Source organism: Haliotis asinina, chromosome 2 (assembly GCF_037392515.1).
Source record: "Haliotis asinina isolate JCU_RB_2024 chromosome 2, JCU_Hal_asi_v2, whole genome shotgun sequence".
Classification (NCBI taxonomy): Eukaryota; Metazoa; Mollusca; class Gastropoda; order Lepetellida; family Haliotidae; genus Haliotis; species Haliotis asinina.
In genome coordinates, this window is record NC_090281.1 from 39,494,015 (window position 1) to 39,515,653 (window position 21,639).

At 40.6% G+C, this 21,639-nt stretch overlaps 1 protein-coding gene across 2 annotated transcripts in view; it reads left to right on the plus strand.

Annotated features, from left to right (window-relative positions):
• The window catches only part of LOC137273701 (nonsense-mediated mRNA decay factor SMG7-like), a 523,786-nt gene extending 503,209 nt beyond the window's left edge, over positions 1-20,577 (plus strand). For both annotated transcript variants that reach the window (XM_067806500.1, XM_067806501.1), the window contains exons 22-24: positions 3,523-3,629; positions 18,962-19,149; positions 20,417-20,577. In XM_067806500.1, the coding sequence (XP_067662601.1) occupies positions 3,523-3,629; positions 18,962-19,149; positions 20,417-20,500 (379 nt within the window). In that variant the 3' untranslated portion in view covers positions 20,501-20,577. The remainder of the gene's footprint in view (positions 1-3,522; positions 3,630-18,961; positions 19,150-20,416) is intronic.
• Positions 20,578-21,639: the final 1,062 nt, after the last annotated feature.

Here is a 21,639-nt window from a genome sequence, read left to right on the forward strand (position 1 = left end):
CACTGTGTTTTAATTTATTTGTTGAAGCATTCAGCAGAATCTATATGACAGAAAACACACTAGATCGCGCATAGGGCATGTGTGAAATAGGATCCACATTGGCAGTCTATACAATGTTTAAATGTTACAGTCATGTTAGAAATTTACTATAAGTATAAGCAGACCGTGTGTTCTTTTATTAATTTTCAAAATCATACAAATATGACAATAAACTAATTAGGGTTATGAGACAAAATACAAAGATGTACATTGGCTTCGTTATTTTTCTGTCCTACTAGTTTTTTACTATTTCTATTAACTAGCAGATGATTAACCTTCAAAGTGTTTCATTAGTTTTCATAATACATTTGTAATAAAGTAAAAATGACTTCACCTTTGTTGATTTGTCTATAATTAAACTCTCAATTGTGCATACGCCTGCGCAGCAGAAGTCACGAACCAGTCACAAATTCTGGGATATCATCTGGGTCCTCACGGGAGAAAAACAATAACAAACGTTTCAACCAGTCCACGGAAATTGCTCAGCATCAGTGCTCCTTTAAATCATCTGTAGTTTTCTGTTTGATTTGGTCAAGTGCATCCTCTCCCTAACTCGCCTAGCATCGATTTTTGACCGAAGTTTGACCTTATGTACTTGTCAAGTTGTCTTCTGCTGTTTGTCATTTTCCCTTGTCTTTGAATGGGTTGGCAACAATTTGACATCATCTTTTTCAGAAAAACTTACTAGCGTTTTGCATTGTGCCATACTGAAGTGTGAAGTTATTCATAAAGACATGTCTTGTAACATAAACTCATTATAAATAATTGATGTCAATGATTCTAATGACCTTCCTTGAGCAATAGGTTAATTCTCAAATCCAAAATCCTGCAAAAAACGGGTTACATTTTGCTGAAACTGGTCACTAATTTATTACTGGATGATAGCTTGAAAATTATTTTAACACGCTATCCTAACGATACAACAGTCTATTCAGCTGTTCTTTGAAACAAGCTCACAAGTTTCCACTTATGTGTACTCTTCAAAGTAGGTGCTCGCGGGAACAAACAGTGATGGTGTAATACACAGGTATTTAGGGGAATCTCCTGATCACATGTAGGCATACATGTACACCTGCTGATTATAATTGTTGATAAAACATCAAAATAGGATTTGCCTGACAAGTTCTTGCTTCCAACCTGCTCCAAACAGCTTTATGAATGATTAGGCCTAGATGCATAAACACATGGATTACATGGAATATATGTCCATGATGTAATACACAGACTAAAAAAAAATAAGTCAACATGAAATCAAACACATGTAATACTATGATGTACGGTGAGTGGCGGATTTCCGTTACACATATATTCTACTATCGAAGTTGTAAAGTTCTGGTTACGTTTGTTAAAAATGCCATGTCACAGATTTCCTAAAAAATGTTATAATATGATGATGATGTATGACAAAAATGGGAAAACGGTTATGTCTGGAAATACGTCCAGCCAGAAAACGTTTTCATTATGTCACTTGCCCAAAGAATGAAAGACATCTATCAACAAACAAGGCTTGAATCAATCTATCTGTCCTTGAAATGTCTGTATTATAAACATTGGAAATCTGAACTATGCAAAGAATATTATTTATCAAAAATCACTGTAAAGAAATTCTGTGTAGCTTTATCTCATGTTCGCTGCTCATCGCACAAGTTGTATTGAAACTGGTCATTATATTAATATTCTTCATAACCATAGAATTTGGAACCTATGTAACAATAATGTTGTAGAAGACGAATACCATTTTCCTTTCATATGTCCCACCTATGAAAACCTTAGAAAGAAATATCCAACATCCTACTATTGTGCTCATCCAAATAAAATAAAATAAAAATGACAATGTTATTAACAAGTGAAAACACTACTGAATTAGAAAACCTGTCAATGTATATTTATTTTGCATTTATACAAAGAAAATCTACTTTAAATTTGTAATTTGTAAATATTCCACACCTGCTTTTCTGCTACTCAGTTGTAGTGTATATACAGTATGGTTCAAAATTATTGAGAATAGCTAAAGCATTTCATATTATTAAACGAGAACAAATCAGATAAAAGAGAATGTATTGTGAAAGTGAACTGACCTTTTCATGTTGTGTAGGTAACAATTTAATATTTTATCAAGTCTCCTTGAGCTTCACGGCACAGTCTAAGACGGGTAGGCATACTTCCTGTCAGAGAGGTTAGTGTCTCGTGAGTTATGCTGTCCCAGTATCGGACCACTTCTCTCTTCATGTCTTCAATTTTTGTCAACCCCTTTTGATTCACACTTTCCTTCATCATCCCCCAAATGTTCTCAATGGGATTTAAGTCAGGACTATATGCAGGAAATGGTAATGCAGTCACATTTTTCTCCTGAAACCACTGCTTGGCATGTTTTGCGGTGTGTTTAGGATCATTATCTTGCTGCAAAATCCAGTCATTTTCATAAAACACATGTGCACTTGGAAGGAGAAAATTATCTAATATGTTAGTGTAGCGTTGACTTGTCATATTTCCCTCAAACACACACTGCGGGGTCGTTCCTAATAAGGATATCCCTCCCCATACATGAAACTTTGGGCTGTATTTAGGTCGTCGATACAACGGTGCTGACGCAGACTTTGTCCATATTTTCACATTATTGGGATATACCCATATTGAGCTTTCATCAGTAAAAATCACATTTTCCCAGTCAAATTTTTCATGTGCCAAACACCACTCAAGCCGCCTGTCTTTATGTTCTTGTTTCATGAGAGGAGATGGAATTCCAGTCTTTTTCTCCCATCCAAGATCAATCAAATTTCTTCTAACTGTAGATTTTGATACAACTGTTGATCCCCTTTCTATCATTTCATACCTGATGTTGGAGATGCTTGCCCTTTGCTTTTTAGACGCTAAAATTCTCAGCCGGACGCGATCTGAGAAGTCCAATTTTCTGGGTCTCCCTGCTCCTTTCTGGTGCCCCAAATCCTTTCCCTCTTTAAAATTCTTCCTAATCCTATACACAGTAGAAAGAGGAGTTCCTGTTCTCTCTGCCAATGTATTTACATCATCAATTCCTTGATTACACAACTAAAAAATCAACCTTCTTTTATCTTCAGCAGACATTGTTGACAGTGCTGAGGAAAATGACGTCTGCTACAAATTCAGGGGAGGTAACTCTAATTGTACTATACTCAGTAGGCCAAGATGAGTTACCTCCCTTATACCATTACTTAGTTTTAAGTATCAGTGAATCAGTTGAGGTGTTAGTATAGCTCAAAGTAAGAAGAAAAATTCTCAATAATTATGAACCAGACTATAAAAGTACTATAGGCCTGTTGCCTCATAAGTACTGAATAATGATTGATTGCATGCACAGAGTAATCTTACCATTATGACTTTTACCATGCTAACTATTGTTTCATGTTTATTTTCAATACTTCTTACCAAATATGGTCCATGATGTCAGCTGAGTGCATGAGGTCTGCTTAAGGTTGTGTTTAAAAACTTTCTACATACTTTCAGAGATGGTCAGAATGGAGGAGGAAAATCAGTGCCTCAGTCACGAACATACTCACTTTTTAGTAGTTCTCCATGGGAAGTACCATCTTTGGCTGGTGGAGAACCTCGTAGTGAGTACATTATTATTATTTACAAACATGAAATGTAAATCATGAAATACAGATTTGAAATTTTCCCTTTAATGCTTCAAATTACATCCTCCTTCAGGATAATGTTTTTGAGAATACACAGTTATAATTCTTCAATACTGACATAAATTTGTCTGTTTAATGTACTTGTTGAAGACTGAGGGTGAAGACTTTTATGGATAGACAACTTCTTTCTTGCAGTTTCGTTCTAGCAGTGGATGCGACCATTCGGTGTAGATTCTAACACCATTATCAAGCAAAAGATGCTAAACATATGCACAAGGAGAAATATATACATGGCAGGGACGTGAGTTTATACAATAGTGTGTTAACATGAGGCTTGTTGTGATAAAAGATGACGAAGCCATTGAGCAAGGGTGGGTTAATCTTGATTAGGTTTGATTAGTTGTCATAAGCTGTAGGGATGTAATACCCTAGATCTCTGTTGACTGTCAGACTGAGTCGTTTGATGTTTATTGCCTGTAAGAGTTTCCTTGTCTTGTAATCTGACTGGTTGGTTTCTAGGATGCTGATGTTCCAAAGTATGGCATGGATTGGATGGGCTTGGATGTGGTCGGAAATGGCAGATTTGGAGCCTTTTTTTCTTGACAGATGTCTGATGTTCCTTGCTTCGCAGGTTGAGGGGTCGGGATGTTTCTCCTATGTACAAGTCACCACATTCGCATTCAGTAAACAGACTGTATACAAGATCACTCAGATCGCTTATGACAACATTTGGTCGTGCCCTAGTGGGCTTCAGGAACATGGTTTGGAGAACCAGACTGGCCAATCTACTCATACATCCACACACAAAGCAGGCTCATGCCAATCCAGTTAAATGCGTATCATACACTGCCTCACCAGAGGCTATTCTACTAGAGACTGGGGCGACACCTATGTTGGTGAAACCTCCAGACCCCTCATCCATAGAGTCAAGGAACACCAGACCTCAGTTAGAAAACAAGACTCCAAATCAGCCATTGCCAACCACATCAGAGACCACCCAAACCACACCATCATCTGGAACAACATCAAAATCTTAGAAAAGAACCAATCAGACTACAAAGACCGCAAGCTACTAGAGGTACTCCACATCATGAAGATTGAACCAGCGATCAATGGAGTTGAGGTCTATTCCACTCGCATAACACAAGGGATTATCAATCATTAAAGCCTCACGTCTTCGAAATTTTTGCCCCATGAGAGCTACTGGACACTTTAAAGGATATACTCTCTTGTAAGCTTTATTTGTGGTTACGCCAGAGTATAATACTTTGTGTGTTACTGTGTTCCCATATGTTGTATGTACAGCTGGTTCCCACTTCACAAATTTACCTGTACCAAAGTGCTACACAAATACAGCAGAAAGAAAATTCCTGAGTAGTTCATGCCAATACAGATTTATTCTTACACATCAAGAGTGTTCCATGATCATGGTCAGTAATATGAGAATGTCGGAAGTACATGTTGAACTATATTTTACTTCAGACATCATTTGGCTCTTAATCAGCTTCAGATCAGATTATATAGCGAAACATCACCTGCCAGGGCCCACATGCACAAAGCAATCTTAGCACTATGGCCATCTTTAGAGAATGGCAGTTGCAATCATTTTAGTGCTGAGATCGCTTTGTGCAAGTGAGCCCATGTCAACCAGCCAGACATTTCAACATTCTGACATTATCTTCAATATTAGGAGCCAGTGGGACACAGGACTTATCATAATATCCAGTCAGGGCATTGAAGATCTACTTGAATCAAACTGCCATAAGACAAAGGAATTTTAAGCATCTATTTATTCCATTGTTGACTGCAACATCTGTAGAAGTCTCCAGAACTACGATCTCCTAAGAGCAGTCATGTTATGAGCAAACAATAGCTCTAGGATTTATTCCGCCAAGAACTTCCAACCCACATGAAGTTACAGCATTAACATCTGCCTTAGCTTTAACTGCTCATCATCCATCATGGAAGGCTGTTTTTGGAGATCAGAGACTACTATCTCTGCCAACCATTATCTCAGAAATACTACCATGGAAGATGTATGCGGTGTCCACAGGTAAGGACTGCTTACAGTAGCGCAACAATTGACAGTCCAGATAGTAGGAAGAATTTAGGCATCAGGTTACTGTCAGTTTTGAAAGTAGCCTCTTTCTTAATATACACATGAGCATTAATTAAGCACCACCAAAAATAATATAGTACTCTCATTGCTTTCTAATCGATGCATCAATAAGTGAACAGTGTTGAAATTGAACTTTTTTGGACATGACGAGGCATAGGCTTTCTGAAAATACCCAATGGCAGATTATTGGTATGCATCGAGCTGGTTCGTCCTGTCACAGCACTGGGCCCAGATTGAATATCAATCACACTGTCACCTTGTAAGGAAACATAAGGCCACTGGTTACGTCAAGGATCGTCCACGATCAGGAAGGCCGAGAAAGACCACTCCCCGTGATGACCGTGCCCTAGTTCACCTAGTGAGACACAGGCCCATGACCAATGCCAAAGATTTCAGAGAACAATGGAGAGTGGGTGTTCGTCTCTCAACCAGCACCATCCGAAGGAGGCTCAGGTCCGCTGGACTCCGTGCACGTCATCCGATCATATGACCCTTACTCACTGATAAACACAAGACTGAACGTTTGGCATGGTGTAATCAACGGCAAAACCACAATCTGAGGACGTGGTCCGATGGTTCATGTGTAGGGTCACTAGGTCGTCGGTAAATATCTTGCCGGGTTGGCTATCAGTTTCCTTAGCTTGTCTTCCTCACTTGATCTAACCAGCTTCACTATCACGCGTTTCCTCAAGTTCTCCATCATCTTACCAAACACAGAGTTTTTCATGAACTTGTAGAGGTTTTTCCCAGGAATCATGTTCATTCTGATGTAGGGCTCCATCCAAGAGCTTTGATCGAGCTTCAGTATTCTATGTACTTTAGTCAGCTTCATAATCAATGATAGATACAGCTGCAAATTACGATACTGAAAGACCTACTTGGTCTTATTCAATAAATTTGGCACCAGTTTTTCAACATTTGCCAGGTGTCCAGATGTACTCAAACATCCAATCCTGGTTAAACCTCAAACGTTCGGGAGCCAAGGGGTAGCTGTTTGTGAGAATCGTGTAACTCCTTGGGGTATTCCTAATCCCCTTCAAGGATATAGCCTTCGTTTGAATCCGGTGCAATGCTCATAACCACCAGACAGCCTAATTTCCTGTTGGAGACCTGCCGGTCAGGCAGTTTCCAGTCAGAGACCGGACACCATTCAAATCTGCCCGTCAGTATATATTGACTCATTGCCAAGCCGTACACGTTTTTAGCATCGAAATAGAGTAGGTTTTTGGTAGGTTTCTTAGAGTTGTTGCCTTCCACATATTTGCTATTGGCACGGGAGTAGCGTTTAGAGGCCATGGAAATACCACTACCTAACCCATTCTTGATAAACAGATGCATATCGTAATCGGTGAACAGTTCTAATTTCACAGCAGTCATTTTCAGTAGGGCATCCCATGAAAGACCGGATGATGAATAGTACCATACTGCATCCAGGCCATATTGATTCGAACATGTTTTTCTAAATATCTCAAATACATCAGTCAGCAATAACATGTCTGTTTTCGAATATAAGTCATGGTAGTCACCCAGATTCTTACAGCCCAGTTTATTCCATATGTTAATCGTGTCAGACACCATGCTATAGAAACGGTCAGTGGGAGGCAACCACATTTCAGTGAACTTGGCCCACCTATCCATGTACTCGAATGGGTACACATCCTTCCTCATCAGCAGTGGTCATGTCTCTGTGTCTGCGTATCGATCGGTGATGGGGAAGGTGTCGTTGGCCTTGACCAGACTGTTGAGTGACAACAGGAGGAACTGTGCCAAATTGATGAACCTCAGGCCATTCAGTGAGAAAAAAATATATCTCTCCATGTTGTTTGGTATGCATGTCAGGTTGCCGTCTACCTTCGAAATAGCCTGCATGATCAGGTGAGAGTCATACCCTCTCAAGTTGTGAAACACCTCGGTGATGTTGAATTCCTTCATGTTGATTCTTAGCATGAGGTTGCATGTATTGTGAGCGGCGCTTCTGTACTTACCAGTGACATGGCAGTGATCTCTCACCGAATTGCCGTTCAGAGGACCATTGCACACGTGGCAATGAGTGCTGCGGCCGTGAGCTCTCTGGCTGCCTTGAGTCATACACATGGGGGTGACTGTGCGCAGTGCATTTCTGATAGTTTTCTCTTCAGTCTGCAAACATGTTAGAAACTTTTCAGCCATGCCAGGGCCCCTGTACACTGCTGGACGTTTCGTTTTACACATCGGACAACCACACATCCGAATCTGCAGGCGTCATGCTCCTTCGTTTTTTGTGTGTGTGGTGTACCCCCCACATTAACATTTTTTATCAAGGCTCCGAAGTCGACGTAGATGACATAAGGCACTGGCATTTAATTCTTGTGGTTGTCAAATTTTAGGATATTGTCACCTCCCTTGGGCATGTCGGTTCGTATGGCCGTCTGCCAATCTGGCTGTCTGCCAATCCTCCTGGTGTGATTCTAATAAATCAGCTCTTGTGAAGCCGTGCAGGCATCGTGCACAAAAGTGTTTTTTTCCCATCGTATTTGGAGTGGTCGTGCAGCAGCCTGCTAAGGTGTTTATCCACACGTAGTGATATTTTTCAACTCGCTGGATCATAAATATGTTGATTGTTTTAAGATCAGACTTATACACAAAAGGACTTATTCTGAGTATGATGACTGTTTTACCTTCGTGACTGAATACGTTGATAGTTATGTGGGTGTTCTGTTTTTCTATTTTATCGATCTGGGATGTGGTGTTTAGTTCCTCTAAACCATTCCAGTTGAGTCCATTGTCGTGCAGATAGCCAGACAGCCTGTGTGAATGGGTGTCAGCTGGAAACAAGGCTGACCTGATAGCTAACCTCATACAATCGTCTCCTCTTGATGTTGACCATGTCAAGTTTTGCTTTGAAGAAGGGAGGCAAGTCTAAGTATGACTGGCCTCTGAACAGCACATATTTAGCTATGTCTAGATATACCTCTTTCATTTTATCCATGGCCCACCTGTAACCCATGTGTGTGTGGCGTTCTAGGTATTCTTGTATCTGTTGAAAACTGTTATCGATACTGTCTGTTACCGTCTATAGTTGTCTTGGCAGTCACGACTTCTTGCTTGCCTCGAAGTAAGGCTGAATGTACTCAGTGACCCCATTCTGCTCTTTATCAAGTGACATTTTCACTGTGATTTGAAACTTTATACTCCCCAAATCGTTTAGTTCCTCCTTAACTTTGTCAGCAATTAATGGCTTGATGTCAGCGATGTCTATGTTTTTATCAACATGCATGTGCCAACTTCTCAGATACTTACCTACAGCTCAGTGTGCATGAACAATAGATCAACAGCTCCATGCTGACACAATCGTCTGACTAGCTCTGGCTTACTCAGACTGGAATAACCAAATAACCCCAGCTCTTTAGCCTCCCATTTGAGCTGTTTCACAGGGTCAGTTGTTTTACCGTAGGGTTGTTAATCCGTTCGATTAGGGTGGCTTTCTTAATGCTAGAATTACCTGCCAGCCCTAACTCTTTCACTCAGAGTTGTTACCGTTTTACCGCAGAGTGATCTAAATAACTCTAGTCTACTCATTCAGGAGTAACCAGCTACGATATCGATTATGGACTCAGTGTCGTATCCTTGTCTTATCATGTCATTTAAGTAGCCGACTGTACACATATGTAAATCATCAACAATTAATTCAGTCAAAAAATACTCTTTGAAGATATCTTCATTTATAACAATAGTCAATTGATAAATGCCGTGCCCCAATTCTTTAAGTTTGTGAACAATCAGATGCTCGGCATCAGTCAAAGATATATATTCAGCTCGCCATTAGTCCATTATTAGACATAGGTGAGAACAAATCTCTGATAGGGTGATTACACCTGTATTCTGAGGAGACGTCTGCTTTCTTTTTTGTAGCCATTTGTTCATTTGTAGATAAGCTTATTTCAAACAACGTTTGCTCCATGTGGTTTGCACAGGCAATAGTCGCCTTTCACTCCAATACCACACACGGAACACATGTAATTCGGGAGCCTGCTTCTCCTGTGAAAACAGCAGTAGCCTTCACACATGCTCCCCCTGCTGCAGATCTCTGTCTTCCGCATAAGTATCTGCATCGATATGGTGCAGGTTGTCTCAGTTTGGTATACTTATATGAGTAGTTAGTCTAATTGCACACACAGTTTCCGCTAGGCCAAGCATGATGAAGATCAATTCCCTGTCCTTTTGCCCTGGTGATGGTGTGTAGTACTGAGCAAGTGTTGGCTCGTGGAGTGGTTCAACTTGCTTACCGGTTAGCTGGTAGTATACTATCGTTGCATTGTCAACATTCTTGAATGTTGGAATGGCGTGGTTCTCTTACTGGAGTTGTTCGTTATTGTAGTTGAGTCTCTGCACACATTTTGTAGCCTACTTGGCTTGCACGGCTTGCAGTTTCTCCACGGCTATATTATGCCGTTTTCGTTCTGCCTTTGTCTCGGCCATGTTGGACTCCAGTAGTTTAGAGAAGTGGAAATTGCTACCGGAAAATGCTCGGGTGTTTGCTACCACCCTGCTGACCTTCATAGCTATCATAGCCATTATATATATATATATATGGTTACTTCAAAATATTTTCTGATATGATGGCTTGTTTTATGAGGATGCCATACCAAGGTTCATAGTAAGTATTGCCATATCCTGCAAGTTGAAATCAAGCTTGATAGCCGTTTGTTTAACTCATTAAGCCCGAGAGCCACTTCACTGATCAACACCTGGAACCCCGTGCTGATTGCCTGGCCGGCTGTGGCCTGATATCCCTGGCTGGTTTCGTGGATTACAGGAAACTGTCTTGTCATACGAGCAAGTCGTGATTGTTTAATTGTTTAATTGCGTTGTAAAGGTATATGTTGAAAGAAAGCAGGAGTGAATACATGTCATATATGTAACGTTTTACGTAATTTTATTACACTTTCTCTTGTAGACTTTTGGTGGCATGTGTATTTTCTTAACACATGTTTGTAGTCTTTGTATGTAAAACACACTTAAACAAATAGTCCCTCTCATATCATTGTGTTAGGTTAAATTGTTCACAACGTCTATGTCAATGATAGTAAAGAAAAATTTACACTCGTGCCTAATAGTCTTGGTGCATGTGTATTTTCTTAACACATGTTTGTATTCTTTGTATGTAAGACACACTTAAACAAATTGTCCCTCTCATATCATTGTGTGAGGTTAAATTGTTCAAAACATCTATGTCAGTCGCAGTAAAGAAGAATTTACGCACATGCCTAATAATCTTCTATGACAGAAGCATTTTCCCTGATGCGTTGCTAGTATATACTGAATATTTTAAGGTAAGTACTTATAAGCTAATGTGTGACTTACATGGAACAGATTCACAGTTTGTCACTTTGGTTCATCTAGATTTAACACAGAAAATATACGTTATCACACGAACATACATGTATGCATATTGTATAATGCTATTCCTTGCACATACATAAGACAAAGGGTCACGGGATGGGCGTCATCAAAGTTCCCGAATAGGGCGTTTTGTATCTCAACTGTTCAATATAGTGGCTGATTTCATTTCTATGACCAATTGTATCATGAGATACCTGTCACAGAGGAAATGACAGGTAATGGGGCGTGGGCTAAATTTCTGAAGAGCATGTTCGGTCACTAGACAGCTTGGATACAGATTGACTATTGGTTAGATCGTTGACCAATCGATATGCTGGATTTCGGTTTTATCAACTCTAGCTATCATGAAAAAGTTTGTGTATCGTGAACATACACAATTGTAAGGATGCCTGAAGTGTACACGTAGGACTAAGAAGCACTTTGAGTTTATTTTTCTTTAAAGCGCTCAAATCGCTACAATCAGATTATTTTTACCCCAGATAACCCAATCCAACCATTGAGTAGAGAGAGTATTTATTTGCATATACATTTTGTGCACACTACTTGTACATCAAACATAATGGCTTGCTGAACGTTTCAATATAATCTGCACATTGTTACGAATAAATATCACAATTCAAGTAGATGTATTATAGAATTAAAATAAGTTACACTATACTGATTTATTGTGATGTATACACTTGCAGTTGAATCTCCCCAAATATTTATGAAGATGGGCATACTTATATTTCTTTTGAAAGCAAACGAATTTCAGAAGATTGACAGTGGACTCCTCAAAATGAATGAATGAATGATTTAATTTAGAAAAAGGTTTTGTAACCTTGTCATCGTTAATTCAATCAATGTGCAAACAGAGTATCTTAGTATTCACTCGAGTGACGAGTAACAAACACTTACCTCCTGTAACAACGTCTCATAATCCCCTTTCTTGCAGACGTGTTTATTTGCCTGTATAAGCCCCCGACATTGCAAGCAATTGTTATCAAAACACATTAATAGTTCTTCTGATTACCACAGAAAGTAACCTCTCGTAAGAAAAGCTAATCTTTGATCATTACTGCTAAATTGAATGAAATAATAGGTACAATACGAATTTAAAATTTAGAACCCCCACTATGCGGCTCTCGCTGAAAGAGGGTTGCTTTTTATCACCCCCAATATGCGGCTCTCGCTGAATAAGAGGTGCTTTTTGTAACCCCCAATAAGTGGCTCTCGCTGTGAGAAGCTAATTAATTTGCCCCACATGTGCGTCTCTCGGCCTTAATGAGTTAAGCACCAGTTTAGTCAACCAGGCATACCCTACTGCTAGACCAGAGACCACAGCGGCGTGGTATGCGCTTATTGACGAACGTTTTCCCCTCAGACATTTTGTGTATGATGTAGAAAAATATATTTTTATAACATGATGTGCGGGTTAGTGGGGGGATACCCCCATACCCCCTGTTGGTTGTGGAGTGGTCGGAGATATCCATCCCTATGTTGTTGATAGGTATCACCGCTTTTATTATATATATATATATTAATATAAAAATGCTATTGTGCCTGCACCCCACATGAGTGGTTGGGTTACTCCCCATTAGGGATGTGGGGATACACCACATTTGACTAAACTACCTTTCCTTTCAGTAGCTACCCTCTTTGGGTCTTCTTCCTGGTGACAATGGGGGTACCCTAAACCCCATGCTTTGGGGTCATCGAGGGCTTTCCCTCACTCCCCTGTGGAGGGGTCTCCACCTCGAGGTTTCCCCCGCTCAATGTTTTATACTACTAATATTATTTTTTCTCTCCTTAAATTGACAATGCTTTGCCGTGATAATCACCGCCGTCACCGAGCCCAAAAAGATACTGCACACAGGTGACAGAGCCCAAGTCCTATTCGATAAACAGATCTTTCTCTAAATCCTCCAACAAGGAAAGTCGATGCTCCAGTGCGATGGGAAGTACGTACGACGTCAAACCAGTGTATATCTGGGTCATAGCCAATCCTAGTCTAGCCTCGTATCTCGCACACAGCTTATCGATTTCTTCGGCTGGCATTTTTAAAATTTTAGTGTGAGTGTAGTCTCCAAAGTATTGTTTGGCTTTACCCCTAACTGCCAGCGCTACCAGTTTCTCTCGCTTGCAGCCAGCTCCTGTCCGGAAGGCTCCGCCAACAGTTGCTTGAGCAGTTCATCTCACTCCATCTGATAATGTACCAAGGAAGTTTTAAATCTGATAATAAAATAACATACACAGGCGAAACATAGCAAGGTAAAGGTTAAGTTGCACATGACAAGCACTTTAAAAACAGCCATCCCAATGAAACTGCAACAATTAATTGCTAACCATTGCTAACCATTTGCTAAAACACCCTATAGTCCAGTGGTTGGTAGCATGCTTGTTTCAACATGTTCTCGTTTTTCTTTGTCCATTACATCATTGTCTCTCATACACTCCTCGAACGAATCCCAGCTTTTTCAACGCCGAGTTGAACTTCTGCGTCAGCACCCAGATGCTGTGATTTGCATGCCGACCGGGGAAGGCCAAATACGACAGCATGTCTCTCTTTTTCGTTATCTCTCAATTAGCGCTGCAGTCATCCAGTATGACTAAAGTCGCCTCCCTATTAAATTTCATATGGTAAGCCTTCAACCAGTCCTGCAGACATGTTCCCAGGTCGACTTTCTGCACGTCAGGGTCCGTCATCACCCAAGGTCTTTCCATGTATGTCCTGTTTATGTGTAAAGTAGGGCACGTGTTAACAATGTTATCAAACACATCCTGGTAGTAGCCTTCCACCAAATCCAGCAAGTAAACTTTTTTTCTGCATCCCGTCTGTCCACACACTATGTGCTGTATGTCTCAATTATTCATGGTGGTATGGGGGTCATCCTCCACCACACTAGTAGATGGCTTGCATGAATCTCCCATTGTCTGTATTAAGTTGCGCATCCATAATGTTGTACAGATAAAATTTCAACTTGCCAGCTGTTTGAGGCTTCTTGGTAATCTGGATGGTTGTCCCCTCGCTGCAATTATCAATGCGACGTCCACTGCCGTTCAATTTATCGCCCTAGATGGTCACTTCCACTTTCGTGATTTCAGGGTTGAAAAACTTCTCGCTGTCTCTTTGGAATGGCATGTATTCCTCCACTGAAATTACCAAGATGCCTTTCGATCGTGCTGGCACGTTGATGTTCCACAATGTGTCTCTTTGTTCTATGACGTGTGATCGTAGAGGATGGACAGCCTTCCGGAGTACTCCAGGTTTTGAATCTGCCTAGCCAGCTTGGGGCTAGTGACCATGTACACACAACTTTGGTGTAGTCGTTAAACGTGAGCTCTTATTCCAATGATCGCCCAGCACAGCCTGGTAGAAAGGTGCCTGTTCCGTTAATAACTCGAAGTCCAGCGGAATACAAAATTGATTTCTGTATGCTTCAGCAATGGCTCTGTCTGACTCCCAGATATTGTCGGACTGATCTTGTGAGAAAGCGTATCCAACACACAACTTTTAGACCTGAATGCTTTGCCCTTGCTTTTCCAGAGATCCGTGTAGCAGTAAAACATGTCGCTGTCATTTATGCTCAGCACCTTGTTGCCGCTGGGATGGTGGCCCCAGGTTTCCTTGACTATACTGCGACCTATATTCCGCACGAGTTCGCATTTGTCATTGCTGGAAGCCAACATGATGTTGTACAAAAGTCGTGTTGTGCCGGGCACTATGATGTCATTCTCACCAAGGTTGGGGAATTGAAACAGCAGTGTTTCATTCCAATTGATCTTGTTCAGATTGTTGGTGATGGTTACCGAATGACACACGGCTTTGATGACTAGAGGCTCTCTTAGCCTTCGGAAAGGATCTAGCTTTCTCCCATATATTTGTTATATGCATAAGTTTAATATTTAATAATGGCTGAAGGCGGTTATGAGATGGATGGTTTTCAGGTGGGGGGTCCCACACCCCTAAGTGGTGACGATCAGGAGACCTCGTTTGCATCCTCCATCAGCGAACACCTTTAAACATATCCGCAGATGATTATGGTTTGAAATGCGATAGAAACTACATCGGGCTGCCCTACCAAGACTATTCAAAGGTCCCCATCGATGAGTAGGGTATTCTACGACTGATTGATCTGTTGAACAAACACACAAGAAAATTGTTGTTTTGTCGATGATAGCCGGTCACCATGGTGCCGACTTTATCCATGAGGAATTGAACATGATAGATTATGGTGTGCACGGCCTAAGCTTCCTCTGAATGTAGTTCAAACACTGCAAGCTACCAGGGCCGAACTCAGCAGTGAGGGTGATATATCCCAATGTGCTAAACAAGCATCAGACAGCCTTTAAGAAATATTGACCATGTACTGGGACAAACACTTACCCTGGATTCGAATTCCTTAATCGAGAACTGAGAGGGTTAGACAATGCATTGGAAACCGTGCGTGGAAGACGAGGATATGAAGTGTCGTATTAAGGAAAGAATGAAAAGGTTGAAAGATGAAAGACTAAGTTGGTTGGATTCCACTTCCTTGAACCGGGAACATCTTCAATCACAGATCAACTGCATACAGGAAACCATCGATCAAGTCCTGAATGAAGACACCACATTGGCCAACAGGATCCGAATCCTCTTCCGAGAGCAAGGGATCATCAATGCCAACGTTCTGACAAAATTTTGGCTTCATCATATCGACCCTAGTCTTATCTCTTATAGCGGGGGTACACCCACACCAATGGCAACTGGTAATGTTAGAGACTGGATAAAAAGAATCCCTCGGTAAACCCCTGGCTAAACTCACAGCTGAGGCCGTCGAAGCCCTGCCCGGCATCCTTGGTAGTATTATATCTTGGCTGCCACGTGGCTTGGTCAAAATCTGTAGGCATGCATCGTCGCTGTGGCAGGGCTGGTGTACGTGGCCGCTAAGGAATTTGTAACCAAATGAGACACAAGCCAGCAGTGGCGATGACTATTTCATTGTTGTAACCCACCATCCCTTTGTGAATTCTCATTTGCGTCGTCCCACTCATTTGTCTTTGAATAATGATATGACTTGCAACCCCACTTTACTGCCACATCATAGCTGGCTTTCATGAGAGGCTCGTGTGAATGATTGGAATGCCTAATCCGTGGTTCGACACCAGTCCGTTTTCAGATCGATACCGAATTCATTGCTAACTCGTTCATATGTCCCTCTATTGTACGGATTGTTTATTGCATTCCACGCCTTATCATGAGGTATTGTTGTGCTTATTTCTTTGAGAATACACCTGATATGGTAGTAGGCATGAAACGTAAACACAGATTTACTCAGTTCATCACGTCTAGTGTATGTCAACATCAAGCCACATCCAGTCGTCGCACACCACACATGAAATGAATTGATTCTGCCAGAATTGCATCGGGTTGCTAAACCATGCATAGACCGTTACCACGTTCATGACCAAAAACCCATAATGTCCAAACACATCCATGAATCGGGCTCTGAAATGCAAACCATCCGCATCAACCACCATTTTCATGTGTATGAAGTCGGAAGCTTTCATGTTGTCATTTTTAGGATAAAACATCCCCAGTTTATACATTTTTAAGTACATATTATATCAATATACTTCCAGTATTTACATGACACTAAACGAATGGTGAGTCCGTTCAACTGATGTGTGCGATCAATAACACGTCTGGTCAACTCGAAGTCGTGCCCTGCGATATCACCTACATCCCGCTATGGACCAACATCAACGACAACAACATATCAGTGGCACCCGTGACCAGATAACCAACGGCTACTACAGTATGTGTTCGCTAAGCAACGAGGTCTTCAAACCACTTGGAGACGAACTCAAGATAAATGACTCAAATGGTACAGTCGTGTTAACCAACAACGGAATAAACCTCCTGAGGCTCAGCCGGGCATTGGCTAGGTTGTTCGTGCTGCCGCCGGATGAGTAAAAACCAACAACAACATCGTTGGCGCAAAGTTACCCAGCCTAGTGCCATACCAAGTGCTATGCATTCGTCTCGGTCAGCTGAGCACAACAGACAACATTCAAGTGGGCTACCTTTCCACGATTCTGCGGGCTGTGCCTGTGAAAACGGAGAAGTACAACCACTGAAGAGCCGAGTCGTTTTCACCACAGCAATACAAGAAGCGTACTTAGGGCACCATCCATGAGTTGGTAATATCGATTTTACATACAAAACATAATCCAGTGAATAAAGGATACCTCAGCATAATACTGCATATAAAATCACCAGCGCACAAGCCCCTGGAAAATGGGTCAATGTGGGAATCTCCCACCTCGGGGACACACGCGGATTCGACGACCCCGGAGTAGAGGGTAAATTGTAAGTGTTGCAGTTTAGAAACAACATTTAAAACAGGTTGAAGTCCCAGTCATCGGTGGTGGCGGTAGAAACCTAAGAGATATAGTCAATACATCAGGTGCAGCTCTCAACACTAGGTTTGACCTGGTTCGCATTGGTGATGATAGATGGACTGTACACCTGTCGTTCTGAGGCAAACTGCTCGACTTAGAAGATGTTGCAAGCAATACGACAGTCATCGACAAAAATGAGCCACATTCCCTTGTCTTCATAGACAGCGACATGAGGGCGGTGTTGACTGTCAACTGGTTTCTCCACATTAGTCTCAGCTCCCCCCACGTGTTCACGGAGAACAAAGACAACTACCTATACAAAGTCATGAACAACGGAACCCTGCTTGTGGCTTACGTCCCAACACAGAATCACAGTGTAATCATCAGCCCTCTATCAAACATGGCCACACACTTGCTATCGAGTAAACCCGGCAAGGACGATGTGGCATTGCAGTTGGTGTCTGAATTCGCCAGCATAATAAAAATCCTGGAAGATTTACTAGCAAATTCCATGCTGGTCATCCAAGTATACCTAGGAGAGCCATCACAGGAAGAAGTCAAAGTCGTGAAGGGAATCAAAGTCTGGTGGCCAAAACGACATCAGTTTAACATTTGCACTGTTTATGTGGAGGTGGGTGCCGACTCCCACATGGGTGCATGAGGTCACCGTGGTTGTGGAAGACACGATATCACTTGCCAAGATCTTCCTACCCAACAACATACACCTCATTGAGTTGAAGCGTACCCTCAAGAGATTAGAACAATGGCCAGTCATCGTCTCAACATCATGCTTATCGACCTAGGGGACATGGAGGGGTTTAACCAACCTGAGGAAGACACCTTGTATCCTACACTTGAAAGACAATGTGTATAGGTGGGCGTCGATAGCATACTTCAAAGAGCCTGAATACAATGAATGTAGTCAATGACATTTCAGAGTAATGCAAGAAAGCAAAATTTCCAACTTTTGCTTCATGAAATATGCACAAATTTTGAGAATGACTTTCATGAGTTATGATGAGTTCGTGTTGTCTCTGTCACAGTACAGCAAAGGGATCTTTCTGAAGCAACCATTACGTAAGTTCTAATTCTTAACAATCTAAGTTTGTGTTATCCAGTTTCCTCACGTCTCACTTCTCAGCTCTTTTTATAGATGAGAGTTGATAACCTTACCCACACTTATCTGTGTGTATGTGCAAATGTGCATGTGTGATGATGATTTTAAGGGAATTCACCCATTTTGTTGTGGAGAGGTGGATGGGGGTCAACAGTTTGTACGCATGTATAAAGGGAGGTTTGCAATTTTGTACGTAAAAATATTACGCATATTATACACCCATGTGTATTGTCATCACCCAGTTATCATCACCAAACCCTTAACTTGAATACTATTAACCGTTTGTTAAATTTCATTGTGAATACATAATATGGATGTGTTTTTCAGGTTTAGGTTCTTCCCCTTTCTCATCAGCCTCAAGCAGCATCAGAAACTCCCCAGATCCTGAAATTGTGCAGGCTGGCCAGACAACTTTTGATGTATGCTATAGTGTACCTGAGGTCACAGGAGCCTCCCCCAGCACTCCTGGAACAGACATTACACAACACCAACAGTTTGGTCAAGGGAACTTACAGGTTGGCTACTGCAGTAATGTATATTTTGTCATATTCTTGCATTTGATGCAAGAAAAAGTGAATAGATAGCATAATACATAATTGCAGTACAGGGAAGTTTTTTTCTCAAAATTGTTCCAAAGAGTGCTAAATAGTTTCCAAAGAGTGCTAGCCATTCAGGCTGTAAAACAGAATTTCTTCATCTATTCATAACTTCATCAGTTGTGTCATGCTGACTTACTGGGGTTTCGCTTGGTTGTGCTATATGGACAGTGTAGTCTAACCTAGTCTAGCTTTTCCATTCTTCATGAAGAAAGTCTACCTGGTACAGCATCTTCTAACAAGCATCTTCTAGCCGTGCCAATTTACACTTATCAGAGGGGTACACAAAGTACGCAGTCTAGGCTACCAGTTGTCCGACGTCCATTTTTGTGGAAGTAACAGTGGCTGTGCAGGCTAGGTGGTTGACTTTGTGTGCTGGCAATTAGGTGCCTGACTCCGATTGTGCGGATTAGAATCCAGTATGGGAATCAACCCAAAAAGTACTAGACTTTTCACTTTACTAAGAAAGTGAAATCCCAAATATGACATATGTTGCATTTGACCACTTTCTAAATGGCATTGTGTAATTATTGCAAAGCAATTGCATTGCTGATTTACAAACAGAAAATATTAAGCTATACTGAAGTTTCACTATGTGATTTCAAACTGTTACAAAATTGGTAAATTGTTTAACTAATATGTTCTGATCCAAGCATTGCATACTTGTGAAATCTTTTGTTATGGATAGATGTGACAGCAGAGAATGCAAGAAAATAGAAGGGATGTAGTAGAGGTCATGTTCTGTGAATATTAGCAATGATTTCACCTTTTCATACTGGAACATTTTTTGTTTAATGTTTAATTTTCCTTAGATCAAGTCTGTTGACAAAATGCACAGAACACATTGATAATCCACATGTAATCTGTATATGTGCTCTTGTATTATGCATGCATGCTAGTATGTTCTGTAAACTGTAAAAATGTGCCTAACTAAAGAAGCTATAGTTTTGTTGTCAACTGACTTGGTTGGCACATGTCATCATATTCATGATGTTGATTACTGGATTGTTTGGTCCAGGCTTGATTATTTACTGACCATCTGTAAATATTGATTAGTGCGGAGTTATACTAACAGACACACATAGCCCAGGCAAGCTACAGTGTCTGTGATCTATTTTTCTCTGTGATTCACAGAGCATTACAAAAATTTACATATTTCATTTGCTTTTCTCCTGTTTTTCTACAGTCAATATGGTCAACATCAGGTCCATCGCCACTTGAACGGCTACTTGAACAACAAAAACAGCAGCGTCAAGGTGATCCTCATTAGGACTTAGTGATGTCAATGCTGCTTGTTGCCTTACTACAAATAGTATTTAAGTGACAGTACTCACTGATTGACTTCCACATTAGTTTGAAATAAATTTCCAGAAACTGTTTGAGTGTCCATTTGCTTAAATGCAAATTCACTATGATTATGGTGTAGATACCTGATTCTTACAATACATAGCTTTGTGACATTGTAGCAATATGTATGGTAATACTTCAGTCTAGATATGAGATTACTGATCAGTTTGATACAAATAAGCCATCTTATTGCACTTTGATTTTGAAGAAATGCACCATTACCATCACATTAAATGTATCTTTTATCTCCAGTGGAATGTTTTGCTACCTTGATCAAGGGTGTTTTACAGACCTTGTCACAACGTTACGTTTACGTCTCCAGTACATCAGCATATAACGTCCCTTGTGTGGAGTCGAAAACAGGTCCTCAGAATGTTATTTTCTATGTTCATACGACCCAAAAATAACGTCCTTGTGATGTCATAAACATAACGTCACAACGTTATTTATAGTTTTTGGATATATATATATGTATGTGCAGGGTATATATGTAGAACATTTCTGTTAGGATACTAGTATATTCTAGTAAAGAATCATATTTCGTATAGAATAGCAGGCATATATACCTCATTGAGTGCAATAGTCTGAGGATAAATATTTGTATTAGGTTTCTTGGTTGTTGTCACCATGCTCATAACAATATCCAGGGCTAAAAGTTATGCTTTTCCTTGTTTATGTTAGAATTAAATTGGCAATGCTGAAAAAAGGTCAAGTGACCATCAGCAATTCTAAAAATTGTTTTGGCAATTATAAATATGTGGTTTGGATTTTGTGAAACTCTACTTTGAGCCTTGGTAACACATAATAGAGATGCTTATTTTGTTTAAACTGAACCATTTATTCAAGTATAATACATTACTAAGAAACACTTTATTCTAGACTTGCACTTCCCCCATCTGCCCCAGTGGCAGCATGCGTCTGAAAAAAGAATGATTTATCTTTAAGATCAAATATTATTCAAAAGCACAAGATGATTAGAACATGGCATTACGTTTTAATAGTATAATGCATTTGCACTGTATATACATGTTTTGCTTTTTTTCGTTATAATAGTGTGAGCAG